The sequence below is a fragment of the Myxine glutinosa genome, chromosome 3 (genome assembly GCF_964187855.1).
Source record: "Myxine glutinosa chromosome 3, kmMyxGlut1.1, whole genome shotgun sequence".
Classification (NCBI taxonomy): Eukaryota; Metazoa; Chordata; class Myxini; order Myxiniformes; family Myxinidae; genus Myxine; species Myxine glutinosa.
This window is the reverse complement of record NC_136263.1, coordinates 163,462,327-163,477,013: the sequence shown is the minus strand read 5'-3', so window position 1 is coordinate 163,477,013 and position 14,687 is coordinate 163,462,327. Positions and strand designations below refer to the sequence as shown.

General features: G+C 48.5%; 1 protein-coding gene across 1 annotated transcript in view; it reads right to left on the bottom strand.

Annotated features, from left to right (window-relative positions):
* MEGF8 (multiple EGF like domains 8) overlaps nt 1–14,687 on the bottom strand; it is a 250,951-nt gene that overhangs the window by 102,230 nt on the left and 134,034 nt on the right. The window contains exons 25-28 of the mRNA XM_078773628.1: nt 4,885–5,069; nt 4,535–4,745; nt 3,316–3,452; nt 2,863–3,168 (exon numbers count right to left, since the gene is read on the bottom strand). Coding sequence (XP_078629754.1) covers nt 2,863–3,168; nt 3,316–3,452; nt 4,535–4,745; nt 4,885–5,069 — 839 coding nt within the window. The remainder of the gene's footprint in view (nt 1–2,862; nt 3,169–3,315; nt 3,453–4,534; nt 4,746–4,884; nt 5,070–14,687) is intronic.

Genomic DNA, 14,687 nt, shown 5'->3' with positions numbered 1-14,687 from the left:
CGCGATCGTTGCTGCGGCAAAGAACATCTGTTTTGCGCACTGCGGTGCACCATAGGTTGAGGTGATTTATGAACGATTCGCCAGGTGGGGTTGCAAGCTGGGGTGACCTTTACCTTCCGAAGAAACGCCATTTTGTCGGCAGTCGCGTGATTGGTGGGCAAACGCATGAACCACACACATTTAAAGCATGGCGGCCATGAATATAAAAGAAAAGCTACATAAGAGTTTAATCGACGGATTTTCCAAGGCAAACCCCTCAACTTCTAAACAAGCTGTGCAATTACAAGTCGCCAAAATATGGGCCCAACTGAAAAAGCAACACGACATTCAGCTTGCTGTGACGGAAAAGCTACAAGAATGGAAACAGAAGGAACTAGAACGAAAGGGCCAGATGCTTTCATTTTGGTCAAAGGTATGTACATTTTCATGTCCTTCAAATGAGAGTGATGCGACTCACAATATAATTCCCCGCAAATACAGCTAATATTCTCAATATCATGAAAATGTATCATTCAGAATATATAGGAGAACTTATCTATCTATAAATTATGTTGAAACTGTAATCGTGGTAATAAATGAGCAATTTTTAAGATATTGTTTCTGGCGTGCGTTCCGTGTTGACTGGGCGATAATACAGTATACACACCGCAAATTTTATGCCATTTAGTCACAACCGGGAACTACATTCTATTTCTATCCCGAAATGCCTAAATAGCAGATTCAACTATTTCCACAAAAACTGGAGCTGTTGCAGGTTGGTACAATGGTACTAGCTTTCAGAAATATCGTCCGGTTTATTTCCGGATTTGGCTCTGAGTCATTGACCAGAGGTCAATTTTATCAAAATCGGCCAAAATCTTACGGTTTAGGTTTAGACCAAAACTTCCTCTAAAACACATATAGTAAGTCGCATGCTGGCTTTCATTTGGTACCAAAATCATTGACCTCTGATGACATTGAAAAGTCAAAACCCCCTACCCCTGGGTAACACCGTATTTTCAAACCTTTATAAAACAAATATTTTGTACTTTAGCGCTATAGTTCCTCTTAAACACTTATATTAAACCATAGATTGGCTTTAATTTGACACCAAGTTCACGTCGTTTCGTCTTTTTGCCAAGTCCCGCTCTCTGAACGGTCTCGTTGTATACAGTGCTGCTTCCTGCCACCAAAATGTAGTGTTCCCATTTCCGCTGCTATGAATTTGCATTGTAGCTTACACCATCCACGCTTACCGCCCTGATTCCTGGCCGTAGGGGGGGGGGCAATTGCCCCCTCAGGGTGTCTAAGGCGCCCCTTTCGAATATTACGGGGATTTATGGGTCCCCTTTTTGGCCGTCGTGCGGGGCGGGTGCAAATGAGATTCATCGGGCCTTTTTCCGCGCGCCCGTAGGGCAAATTCCTGGATCCGCCGCTGATAGGTTTGAACTAGAATATAATCGAATATATAGAATATAATCGTACAATTACTCACTGACGATGCTGATGAGTGGTGCTCACTTGACGGGAAAGTTCAACAGATGGGGGATTTGAATTAAACGGGTTTATTGAGCCGATTTCCTCCTGAGATTTTTGGAGAATTACTTTTGATACTTTTGATGATTGTCTGAAAATGTTCTCTAGGTGAAGGAAAGTAATAGGGATTTTTATTTTATTCAGGTACCGACAGCGGCGACAGACCAACTAAAAGCAGAGAAGGAGACTGATGGCACTATCGAACCCGCGGCACCACCCAAACCGACGAAACCCGTGCAACCCATTGCGACTACCAGCTCAGCTGAGGAAACCAAGGTGCGGCTAGCGCCGAAAAAACAAGCATTGGACGCCACCCATAACGTTGTACAAGATGAAGTGAATTATCTGTCCAAACGTCAAGGCCAAGGACTTTTATCAGCGGATGAGCGTTGGGATCTGAAGCAGAAACAGCAGAAACTGGATGGGCTTAAATCTGAACTCAAAAACTGCGTGAAAAACAAAGAGCGGCAACAACGGTACCGGGATAACTACAAACGAAAAAGTTGGATAACTTAGATGAAGACCAACGTAAACAACTCCGAAATCAACTGTGGGCAGGCCAGCGATAGTTGATGAGAACCTACTTCACAAAGTTATAGTGGATATCGCTATAGGTGGTTCCGCGGCTGATGAGCGACGACGTTCTGAGATCATTAGAACGGTCAAGACTCTGGATGACCTAACCGCTGCCTTGACAAAACGTGGCTTTCAGCTATCTCGAAGTTCTGTTTACCTCCGCCTTCTGCCGCGCAACTCTACAACGCGGGAGGGGAAGAGGCACTGCAAAACTGTACCAGTGAAACTGTCGAGAGCTCAAAATGACGTACACTCCGGGCATAAAGATGCGATGTTTGCCAGGGCATCTATCGCAAATCTCGAAAACTTGGCATCCCTGTTGGGTCCTGATGAAGTTACCTTCCATTCCCAAGATGACAAAGCCAGGGTTCCTATTGGCCTAACGGCCGCCAATAAACAGGCGCCGTTGATCATGCATATGGAATACAAAGTCCGATTGAGTGACCATGACTTCGTCATTGCTTCCCGGCATAAATTGGTGCCGTCCGTCATCGCTGCAGTAATGATCAAGGGTAACTATATCACCGGTGGTGCTGTGACGTACTCGGGCCCCACCTATATCGGCATCAGGAGTGCTAAGCATTCATCATCTACTGCATTCAACCACCTCCACGACATGAAACGCATTCGTTCCTTGACCGAATTTCGGGACAGCTTGTCGTGCAAAGACGGTCTTCCAAAACCTGTCATGATTGTGACCGTGGATGGCGGCCCGGACGAAAATCCGCGTTATGAGAAAATGATTCAGTGTGCAATTGACTATTTCTGTACGAACGATTTGGATGCCCTCTTCATCGCGACCAACGCCCCAGGTAGGAGCGCCTTCAATCGGGTTGAGCGACGTATGGCACCGCTCAGCCACGACCTGGCAGGGCTCGTGCTGCCCCACGATCACTTCGGCAGTCATCTTGATGGATCGGGCAAGACGGTCGATGATGAGCTGGAAGTCCAGAATTTCGCCCATGCGGGCAAGGTCCTGGCGGAAGTTTGGTCTCAGACTGTCATAGACGACTTCCCAACGGTGGCAGAATACTTCTCGGCAGATGCGGAAGATGATATTATTGAGAAGGACAGAGACTGGCAGGCGATACATGTACGGGAGAGTCAGTATATGGTACAACTGGTCAAGTGTAACGATCTAGACTGTTGCAGAGAGCCCAGAAGCTCGTTGTTCAGTGTAGTCCGAGATCGCTTCCTTCCGCCCCCGTTGCCCGTGCAGCAGACGGGTGACGGGCTCGTTTGCAACACGACCGATGGGAAGTTTCCAACGCTGTTCCAGAGCCTTGTCCTTGGGCAGAGCATTCTCACGCCGGGAGCCCGTAAAAAATTCCCAAAGGGAGTCCCATATGACTTCGCATGTCCTACTCTGGAAACCGAACTCCAGAGGCGGACTTGTTCAACTTGTGGACTGTATCATGCCTCCAAAAAGTCAGGCAAGGCCCATGCCCGCTGTCACAAGGACAAGAAACTGGAGCAGCGCGTGGAACGTGTGCGCCCGTAGCGCGTAGCCGCACGACGACAGCGGGAGCTAATGTGCCTGGTGGCGTACCAGGAGAAAGAGCCGGTCCTGGAATGGCTAGACGATGATGGTGTCGACACTGAGGGGCTCCAACTTCCACAGGAGCAATCAATCGAGTCTGGTACCCCGATACTGACCACCGAAGCACGCGAACCCGCATGGGAACTGGAATAACTTACGAGACCCTAAGAGGCTATACAAACAATTCGTTGTGGCATCAATATTATAAAGAGTAATAAAGATTACTAAATTTAATACAGTTAAATGTGGTTTCTAGTTGTGACTTCGACTTCAGTATCAACATGGTCTCAGCAAAAATGGGATGAGTAGTCATCCCATTTTTGCTGAAACCAAAAATGGGATGAGTAGTAATCCCACTTTTGGTTTTAAAAACGTAGATCACTACTGTTACGTAACGCCGATGCGAACACCCCCCCACCCCCTCGTAACACTTCGTAACGCTCGGCCGTACACCCCCCCCCCCCACCCCCCATAGCGTTACGTAATATTTGAATGGCCCCTGATGACGTGGAGAGCTTGAAGGACGCTTACTCGCCAGAGGAACCGCAAGGGTAATAACAAGGCGAGGCAAGGTGAGGCAAGGTTAATTATGATTAAAAAGATAATTTGAGTGCAGAAGATAAAGTGAAGAGATTGTACAAATATCATGGTTAGATATGACAAACTAAAATAGTTAATACAGCTCTAGTTATTGAAAATGTAGACCTTTTCAAGTCCACTGCAAACATTTGTCCAAGGCGATGGATTGTAAGGTTTCGTCTTGCCGTAACATTTTAAAATAGAATTCACTTTCAAGAGTATTTTCTATGTTATTCACTTGTGATAAATTTTTATTTTTTAACAGAAAACTTGATGAAGTACCATTGTATATATCTTATGTTGCTTTCTTACTTTGGTACATACCGAGGATCTCCATAAAACCCCGCCTGGCAGTGCTCACAGTGTGTTCCATCAGTATGTCCTGTACAATAACACGTTCCTGTCACCATGTCACAGAAGCCCTTCGAGGCATCCTCATGCCCATTACAGGTACATGGTTTGCATTCAGCTGGAGAAGTTGCATTGCCATAACTCCCAGGCTTGCAAAACTCACAAAACGGTCCTGTTGTCCAATCTGCAGACATTAAAAGAAATGAGCTTAAATAAAGACAGCACTGGCTTTATTAAAGACATAACTGGCTTTATTTCACTCTGCATCTCTTGCAAATAAATAATGTTTTCCACATTTCCATCCCCTTCTCCCACAAAATTACCTTTGCAATCAATGCAGTGTTTGAGGCCAACTGGGCAATAGCTGTGCAGAAAGCATCCGCAATCAACGTCACAGCCCACCCCGGTGTCATTTGCAAGTGACTGGTTAGTTGTCCATCCTAAGTCGCAGACACACTTGTATTCGGGTGCATAACTGCAGTATCCGTGCTTGCACTCATTATAGCAGCTGCAAGAAACATTCAGTTTTTTTAGGAATGCATCTCGAGCGTAAATTGAAGAGTCCACATAAATTTGTACACATAAAAACATCAGGACAGATAAACATGACTATATATATATATATATATATATATATATATATATATATATATATATATATATATATATATATATATATATATGTATGTGTGTATATATATATATATATATATATATATATATATATATGTATGTGTGTATATATATATATATATATATATATATATATATATATATATATACATATACATATATATATATACATATATATATATACATACACATATATATATTGTAACGAATTTGAGAAGTGTAACGGTTTTGAGAAGTGTAACAATTTTGGAGAAAGTGTAACGAATGTGAAAAGTATGGTTTTGTTGTGTGTAACACCCTCGTAATGTAAATAATGGTCGCAGCCGTCCTCCTAGTTAATTCCATGAAACTTACACACAGGCCACGATATATCTTTTCAAATAGTTTATTTCCTTATTCTATGTAGGCTAAATATGTGTTTCCCACTAGATTGACTCTGCATTGCATCAAACGAAATAAAGCGTAGGCCCCTCCGATGATCCATGGCAGCTCAAGTGCCAGGGATTCCCCCACTTGAGCTTTGACAGCAACCGTTTATTGCAGTACTGAACTGCTGTGCAAAGTGACGGCGCCTTACCTGCAGCTGCTGACCGGTTTTCGCCATTTGCGGCCATTACGAACAAGGGGAGTGGCTAGAGAAGACGGGTCGCCCCCCTCGTCATAGGGGGGAGGAGTAAGTCGGCCCCGCTCATCCAACCCAGAACAAGGGGTTTGGCTAAGAGAGGGCGGAGCGGGAACCCCCGAGAAAGTGCGCGAAGGTTCGGTGAGGAAACCAATATAAGCCGCCGCGGGACACACTCCACCCTCTTGCTCTGACCCCGTCCTCTTGCTCTGACCCCGTCCTCTTGCTTGCTGTCGCTCGTTGTTGCTGGGGAGAAGGAAGACGCCTGAACGAGCAGGTGTGTGCGAGCCATCGTGCGACCAGCTGCGCTGCAGCTAAGGGGGCAGCTAAGGGGCCGCAGGCCACGAAAAGGACGCGCCAGGCAGCAATCCACGCTGGACCCTCCATTGCCTCCCAAAACAACCATCCATCCTCAAGCCATACCTGCCTGCAATATCCCCCGTGTAAGTGTGAACGTCGTCTGTCCTAATCGTTGTCCTGGGGTTAAGTAAATTGACTAGTATAAGCTAACGATTCACTGTGTGACTGCTTCTTCCATCCATTGCTTGTAAATAACTTTGATCGCTCCTTCTTTTTGCTTGTGTGTATAATAAATCCTGTTATTCCTCCGTACTCTGTCTTCTTCTCTCTTCCTTCTCTTTCGGTCGCTTTAGAGGTTTCCAAATTGAATATCTGTGGTGCGATCTGGTCAACGTTGGGGGAGTCGGGCCAATCGGGGATCCTGTAACGGTCGCGGTTGACCATCCGCTCGGCCCAAAGTAACATCTTAACCGCGTCCGTAACAATTGGTGTCGAGGAGTGGGATACGAGGCCCGAACCAAATTTTTAAAACGTGTAGAAAAAAAAATTTTGGTCAAAATTACGAGCTGCCGAAATTTTGTTTTATAAAACCCGAATTTTGAGATCGAGCCATGGAATTGGACAATCAAGGCGATCGGATGTCGGTGGGGGAGATAGACGAGTTAGGGGTAACCCAGGACCTAGGGGAAGAAAGGGAGGAGGAGAGCAATGAGGTGGTTGAGGGTGTATCAGGTGCACAAAATGGCGGCCTCACGCACATGGTTATTGTGGCGCCAAATTTAGCCGCGCCCGCGACCGTAGCAGCGCCACTGGTGGATTGGAATCTCTTTATGATCCAAATGAAGGCCCTTATGGACAAGAATAGTGAGCGATTGGAGGGCCAAATAGGGGTAATGAGGGACGAAGCGAGGGCTCAGAGTGAGCAATTGGGGGCAATGAGGGACGAAGCGAGGAGTACCGGTGAGGGGTTAGACAAGAAATTTGGGAAGTTAGACAATAATTTTGAGGGGTTAGACAAGAAATTTGGGAAGTTAGACAATAATTTTGAGGGGTTAGACAACGGGATAAAAGAGGTGAAAAATGGGTTAATGGGGTTAGAAAATAGGATGGAGGACAAATTGCGTGAAATAGGGGAACAATCTGCCAGGGAAATCAAACGAATGGGGAACCAGATAGAGGAGGTGCAAATCGGGTTAGAAAGTAAACTGGATGCTCAGAGGGATGAATTGGGACAGATGAGGGTGGCATCTACAAAAGAGATGGAGGAGATGAAAGAGGGGATACGACGAGGTGTAGGTGAGGAGGTAAAGCGAGGTGAAAAGCGTATAGAGAAAGAGGTGAGGAATAATACGGCTAGGTTACAGGGGGGAATAGAAGATATGACGGAGGAGGTGGAACAGCTGACAGAGGGACAGACGGAGTTAGTGGAGCAGGTTCAAAAGAAAACTGCGGTACTAGGAGGGTTAAAGGCGACACAAAAAGAAATTAAAAATGACTTAATAGCGACACAGAGGCAATGTCAGATGGTACGTGAGGGACTGACAATGAGGTTGGATGAGGTGACAGAACTAATGGAGACAAAGGACCGGCAGGTGAGGATGCACATAGAGACGGTCACGGTAGCCTTAGAGGACGAACTTGAGGAGACGCACCGGGAAATAAAAGAGGTGAAGCAAAAATTAGAGGAAGTGGAAGAAGAGGTGAGTGAAATTAAGAAGGGACGGACAGAAACTAAGAGGGAGATAAAGGAGGAAGTAATGGAATATGTACAAGGTCGGTGCTCAACTCATGATGTGCTGCTCAGTAACCAAATAAAGAGTTTGCAGGTGGCAGAGGCGGTGCGACGACGAGGTGCCAAGGTGAGTGGCGAAATATTCGGCAATGTATATGATGTGAGGAAAGCTTCAGTCGGCTTGGGGATTGGTTTGGATCCGGGTGTTCGTGAAAGGCTGTTGGTGAAGTGTGCGACAGGTCTGGTGTGCGAAAAAAAGAGGTGTGCGAGAATGTCCGACCATGGGGTGTGTGAGGAAAAAGTGCACGCCGAGGAGTGAGTGTGCCGTCAAGAGTGAGTTGGTCGAAGCGCGTGTGCGAGGGGGTACATGGAAGCGCGGTGTGGTAAGTGTTATGGAGGAAGTAACGAAAGAGTGTGCGCAAGAGGATGCGCGAGAAAGGTGTGTAACGGACAGGTGCATGGGGAAAGAGTGCGCTGTCAAGAGTAAGGGGGAATGCACGCCTGTGGTGAGTGTTACAGAGGGTGTAACGGGAGAGTGTGCGCAAGAGTGTGCGCGAGAAAGGTGTGTAACGGACAGGTGCATGAGGAAAGAGCGCGCTGTCGAGAGTAAGGGTGAGTGCGCGACCGAGAGTAGAGGTGAGAGTAGTGAGAGTGACACGGAGCGTGAGTTGGTTGTGACAGGTGAGCGAGGATGTACACCTGGAATGGAAGGATGCACACCTGGAATGGTAGAGCGTGTGTGGGAATGCACACTTGAGTTGGTCGTGAGGCACGTGGTTGGGTGTGCGAGTGAGAGCACACCTGTGATTGTCACAGAGGAGGTGACCGAGGAGGGGGCGCGAAGAGGTGTGTTTGGTGAGGTGTGCGAGCGACGAATGCGTGCAAAGGTGTTCGGTGGTCAGGTGTGTGACCAAGTCTGTGAGTGGAATGAGTGTACCTGGGTGTGTAAGAGAAGGTGCAATGACCAAGAGCAGGGAAACGGCTGGATGTATGAGCAAGAAAGGGGTAGCGTATGCGTGTAAGCATGCAGGTGAGGCATCGACGGTAACCGGGTTAGCGGTTAGAGCGACTTATAGCCGAATCGGGCCCTCGGTGCGTGCCGGGCTTCGCGTGCCGCGAGAATCAGCGGGGATCCGAGCCACGGCGGGTTCGAAAGGACCGCCGTACGCGATCCACGCTGTGCCTCGCTTGGAACGGCCGCGTCCGGGCTCCACTAGGCGGAGCGCGCAGCCCGATAGGAAGGGTCGTCATGGCAACCACTTTTTATAGAGACGTTCCGGCAGGTCGAGATCGGGCAATTGGATGGCTCCGCGCCTAGGTGGTGCGTGGGATCTCGGCACGGGTAAGACCCTGTCCCTGCACCGAGTGCCGGACGCATCCAGCCGCCGGCACCAAAGAACCCGCGTTCATTGCTCGGCTGTACGAAGCCGAGCTTTAGAAGGGAAGTGGCGCACCGAGAGGATCTAATCAGTAGACGGGTGATGAGGATAGTGTTTTGGCCCCGAAATTAGAAAAAAGCAAAATTTGATGATGGTAGAGTGATTGGCAAATTTTTGATTTATTGAATTTGGATGAACAAAATTTATAGTGAGAGACCCCCGATGTGGTGGGATGGCAAATCCACCATCCCTCACGGAGGGGGGGCAAAGGAGCACTAGCTTATGGGGTGTATGGCAGTGAAAACTAGCCCGGGTGGGTTAGGATATTGTGTGTAGGGCCCTAGAAGATGACATTAGGTAACGTTAAGATTAGTTAGTGACAATGATACCTGTAGTCGGGACGCAGGTAGTTTAGTGTGGATGATAATGACGTGGGAGCGCAATAGTTTAAAGGGACGACTGGGAAGCGCAAGTTTCAGAGGGGAGTAGTTAGATGAGATGATGCCGTGTGTTTGAGGATTGAACAGGTGTGATTGCACAGGTGTGCATCTGGACAGGTGTGTGGAGCAGTGTATGAGTGAGTGAAGGTGATTGTGTATTGTGCTGACCAAATGGTCCAGGAAGAGGAGGAGGGTGCAGGTGGCACCAGGTGTGAGTGCACAGGTGTGCAACGACAGGTGAATGGAGAACAGGTGTATGGAATAAATGGTATGGAGTATTGGAATGGATGGTCGTGGAGTGAGTATGGTGGAAATTGTGGAGTGGAGTGGATGGTGTGAAGGTGTGAATGGGGGAAGAGTGGACCCCCATCACGGATACCCGGGGCGGGTAGAGTAAGTGTTAGGTAGAGGGTATAGGTAAATTGTGTAGTCTAGTAGGAAGACTAGGTCCCCCTGCACCCCCCGGAGATATACTTCTAATCAGTGTTTCTAGATTGGAAAAAATGTGTAGAAAATGACTAGCTATGGCCCCAAGCTGAAAAAATGTCCCACATACCATTTTTATGCAAATTACTGCTGCAAATTTTATGCAAAATTATGCAAATTTTATGCAAATTTTTGATGAGGAGTAGAGTTGAGGGGTCTTTGAGGGCTTCATCGAGGTGCTCTCGGTTGCAAGACTGGGTCATTCTGAGAAGCACAGCAGGGTCAGAGATCATGATGTTCTCCTCCTCAGTGAATCTCTCCATCAACAGCCTCTCCATTGCCTCACACACTGTTTTGAGGCAAAAGAGGGACTTTGCGTAGGCCTTTCCACTGAGAACACCTTTGAGAGATCCACTTGTTACTAGTTGTGCCTCAAAGAGAATCTCTGCATATCCAGAACCACGCATCTTGTGTCCAGTGAGCATCCCGATGTAGTTCATGGATGTGTGGAAGGGTCCAATCGTTACTACATGACTAGCAAATTCATTTGGCCAGCGCCAGATGATGGGAAGGGCTTTCATGCAGACACCCAGATCAAATGTATTCAGGACCCATCTCTGACCCACCTCAGCAGTTGCTGCCTCGGAACGCTTCAGTAGCTCACGAACAACTGCGTTGTCTGTGATCGGTCTGTGCCTGGTGCCTGCATGGCATGGCAATGGCCTGCAGCCTGTGCCTGGGCTAGGGGGTTTCACCTCTGCAACTGGTTCTCCCCCACCCAGCAAATCAACAGTCGACTACTGCACGCCTATCCACCAACCGATCACAGACAACGCAGTTGTTCGTGAGCTACTGAAGCGTTCCGAGGCAGCAACTGCTGAGGTGGGTCAGAGATGGGTCCTGAATACATTTGATCTGGGTGTCTGCATGAAAGCCCTTCCCATCATCTGGCGCTGGCCAAATGAATTTGCTAGTCATGTAGTAACGATTGGACCCTTCCACACATCCATGAACTACATCGGGATGCTCACTGGACACAAGATGCGTGGTTCTGGATATGCAGAGATTCTCTTTGAGGCACAACTAGTAACAAGTGGATCTCTCAAAGGTGTTCTCAGTGGAAAGGCCTACGCAAAGTCCCTCTTTTGCCTCAAAACAGTGTGTGAGGCAATGGAGAGGCTGTTGATGGAGAGATTCACTGAGGAGGAGAACATCATGATCTCTGACCCTGCTGTGCTTCTCAGAATGACCCAGTCTTGCAACCGAGAGCACCTCGATGAAGCCCTCAAAGACCCCTCAACTCTACTCCTCATCAAAAATTTGCATAAAATTTGCATAATTTTGCATAAAATTTGCAGCAGTAATTTGCATAAAAATGGTATGTGGGACATTTTTTCAGCTTGGGGCCATAGCTAGTCATTTTCTACACATTTTTTCCAATCTAGAAACACTGATTAGAAGTATATCTCCGGGGGGTGCAGGGGGACCTAGTCTTCCTACTAGACTAGTGGTTGGATATTGGCATCTGTGGTGCGGGTGGAAGAATGGTGATTGGATGGGTGCATTAGTGTTGTGGAAATGGCTGGGCGTGTAGCCTGTTAGTGTGTGTAGTTGGTTTGGGCACTCCACCACTGTGAGGATGTCGGCCAGGTGAGGCCGCAGGTGGGCTCTGGGAGCCGGTAGTTGTGGATGGGGCCCGAGGATCCAGAGGACGGACCCGGGTAGCCCAGTGACAGAGGGCACCAAGGGGTGACAGAGCCAGGAGGGGCCTTCCCCAGTTAGTTAGGTTAGGGTGAGGAGCTAGGTAAGCTCGGGTGGCAACTGCAGTGGTGGAGGTGTGCAGGTGGGTAGACCTGCTGGGAGAGCTACACGTCACAGCCCAGAAATTGTGCAAGGGCACCGGGAGATGAATCGGGGGAGTGAGACCCCAAATTGAGAAGCACCACAGTTTGGTCAATGGGAATTGGTTGTTAGAACCCATAGTGTAAGTGGCCAATGGAGTGGCAGGGAAAGACCCCGGGTAGTGTAAAGTGTTAAGGTCATTTAGAGGATAGTTAGGATTGGAGTCTCCTCGCACCATCTGCATCCACTCACCTGAGATGAGGTAACTCCACACCATGCCATGTTTTATTATTTTTCATTAATGCAAATGTTTTGGATTGTGAGACGCATCATGACGTGGGTGTGACATTGTGCGTAATTCCATCTCTCCCTCCTTATGAGGATTGATGATGAATTGGTGATGGCAAATTTTGAAGTAGAGGGATTGGAGACGAATTTGGTGTAGAAGGGAAAGATGGGGAAGACAAGACGTTGTGACAAATTTGTAAAGGTGTAAATTCTTGTAAATATGGGGTAAGGGCAAGGGTAGTGTAGGTGACAGGGGGGGTGACGTACGGTAGGGAAGAGTTTTTCTCACTTCGCTCTCCGTACGCACTTCACCCTGCATTGCCTTTATTGACGTGTACCCTTGTGACCTTACCCCTCGCTCATTTGTCTTCCCCCCTTTTGTCTCCCACTTGAGGACCTGTGCGCCATTGGGCGCCGAGGGGAGCGTGCGTGAGATGGCCATTGTGCGCACGAGATTCTCAGAACCAGCATGCATTGCGTTGATGTACCACTTTATGGACCGCTGTTCTGCGGCCAAGTACCACTTGATGGACCCCAGGTTCTGGGGCAGGGCACCTCTGTTGGAGACTGGCCATAGTGGCCAGGGAATCTTGCTTGCGGACCTCGGTAAGGCGGCACCTATGCCAAACAGGTGGACCACCCTTAGTTGGCCCCTGCGGCCCTAAATAAAAATGAACACAAGTTGTGCTTTTTATTATTTCCAAGTAGGCCGCATGAAGCCAGAAGACGTCGGGAAGAACATCGGCCCAGCAGAAAAAGAGAAGACCACCACCAGTTGTTTTGTTGTGTTTATTATGAACCGTGGTGACTGTGCACCGAGTGGTGCTTTTGGTGCTTTTGTGGTGCTTTTGGGTGCTTTGGTGGTATTGGTACTGGTGCATCGATGCAATGCGTGTTGTCTCCTCCCTCCCAACAGGAATTTCCTTTTCTTGTTCCCTAAAAAGAAAAAAAAAACACAGGTCCTGGGTTGCGTTGTAAATAAGAAATAACGTCACTGTAAATAATGCTCCCCACCGTAAATGTATAGTTTGAGAACAATTCCGTAATTCGGTTAGCTGTGGGCTTGAGTCTGTTAGACAGGGTGCAATGCAATACTGGGACATACTTATTTGTGTTTTAAGATTGTCACACTCAGGGTCAGGTTAATTGTAGAGGGAATTACACCTACGTGTCACACTAAGTTAAAGTTTTGTAGGCCCGAGCACGGGCCTGAAGAAAGGAGGGTGCAGTGTAACGAATTTGAGAAGTGTAACGGTTTTGAGAAGTGTAACAATTTTGGAGAAAGTGTAACGAATGTGAAAAGTATGGTTTTGTTGTGTGTAACACCCTCGTAATGTAAATAATGGTCGCAGCCGTCCTCCTAGTTAATTCCATGAAACTTACACACAGGCCACGATATATCTTTTTAAATAGTTTATTTCCTTATTCTATGTAGGCTAAATATGTGTTTCCCACGAGATTGACTCTGCATTGCATCAAACGAAATAAAGCGTAGGCCCCTCCGATGATCCATGGCAGCTCAAGTGCCAGGGATTCCCCAACTTGAGCTTTGACAGCAACCGTTTATTGCAGTACTGAACTGCTGTGCAACGTGACGGCGCCTTACCTGCAGCTGCTGACCAGTTTTCGCCATTTGCGGCCATTGCGAACAAGGGGAGTGGCTAGAGAAGACGGGTCGCCCCCCTCGTCATAGGGGGGAGGAGTAAGTCGGCCCCGCTCATCCAACCCAGAACAAGGGGTTTGGCTAAGAGAGGGCGGAGCGGGAACCCCCGAGAAAGTGCGCGAAGGTTCGGTGAGGAAACCAATATAAGCCGCCGCGGGACGCACTCCACCCTCTTGCTCTGACCCCGTCCTCTTGCTCTGCCCCCGTCCTCTTGCTCTGCCCCCGTCCTCTTGCTCTGCCCCCGTCCTCTTGCTCTGCCCCCGTCCTCTTGCTCTGCCCCCGTCCTCTTGCTCTGCCCCCGTCCTCTTGCTCTGCCCCCGTCCTCTTGCTCTGCCCCCGTCCTCTTGCTCTGCCCCCGTCCTCTTGCTCTGCCCCCGTCCTCTTGCTCTGCCCCCGTCCTCTTGCTCTGCCCCCGTCCTCTTGCTCTGCCCCCGTCTTCTTGCTCTACCCCCGTCCTCTTGCTCTGACCCCGTCCTCTTGCTCTGACCCCGTCCTCTTGCTTGCTGTCGCTCGTTGTTGCTGGGGAGAAGGAAGACGCCTGAACGAGCAGGTGTGTGCGAGCCATCGTGCGACCAGCTGCGCTGCAGCTAAGGGGGCAGCTAAGGGGCCGCAGGCCACGAAAAGGACGCGCCAGGCAGCAATCCACGCTGGACCCTCCATTGCCTCCCAAAACAACCATCCATCCTCAAGCCATACCTGCCTGCAATATCCCCCGTGTAAGTGTGAACGTCGTCTGTCCTAATCGTTGTCCTGGGGTTAAGTAAATTGACTAGTATAAGCTAACGATTCACTGTGTGACTG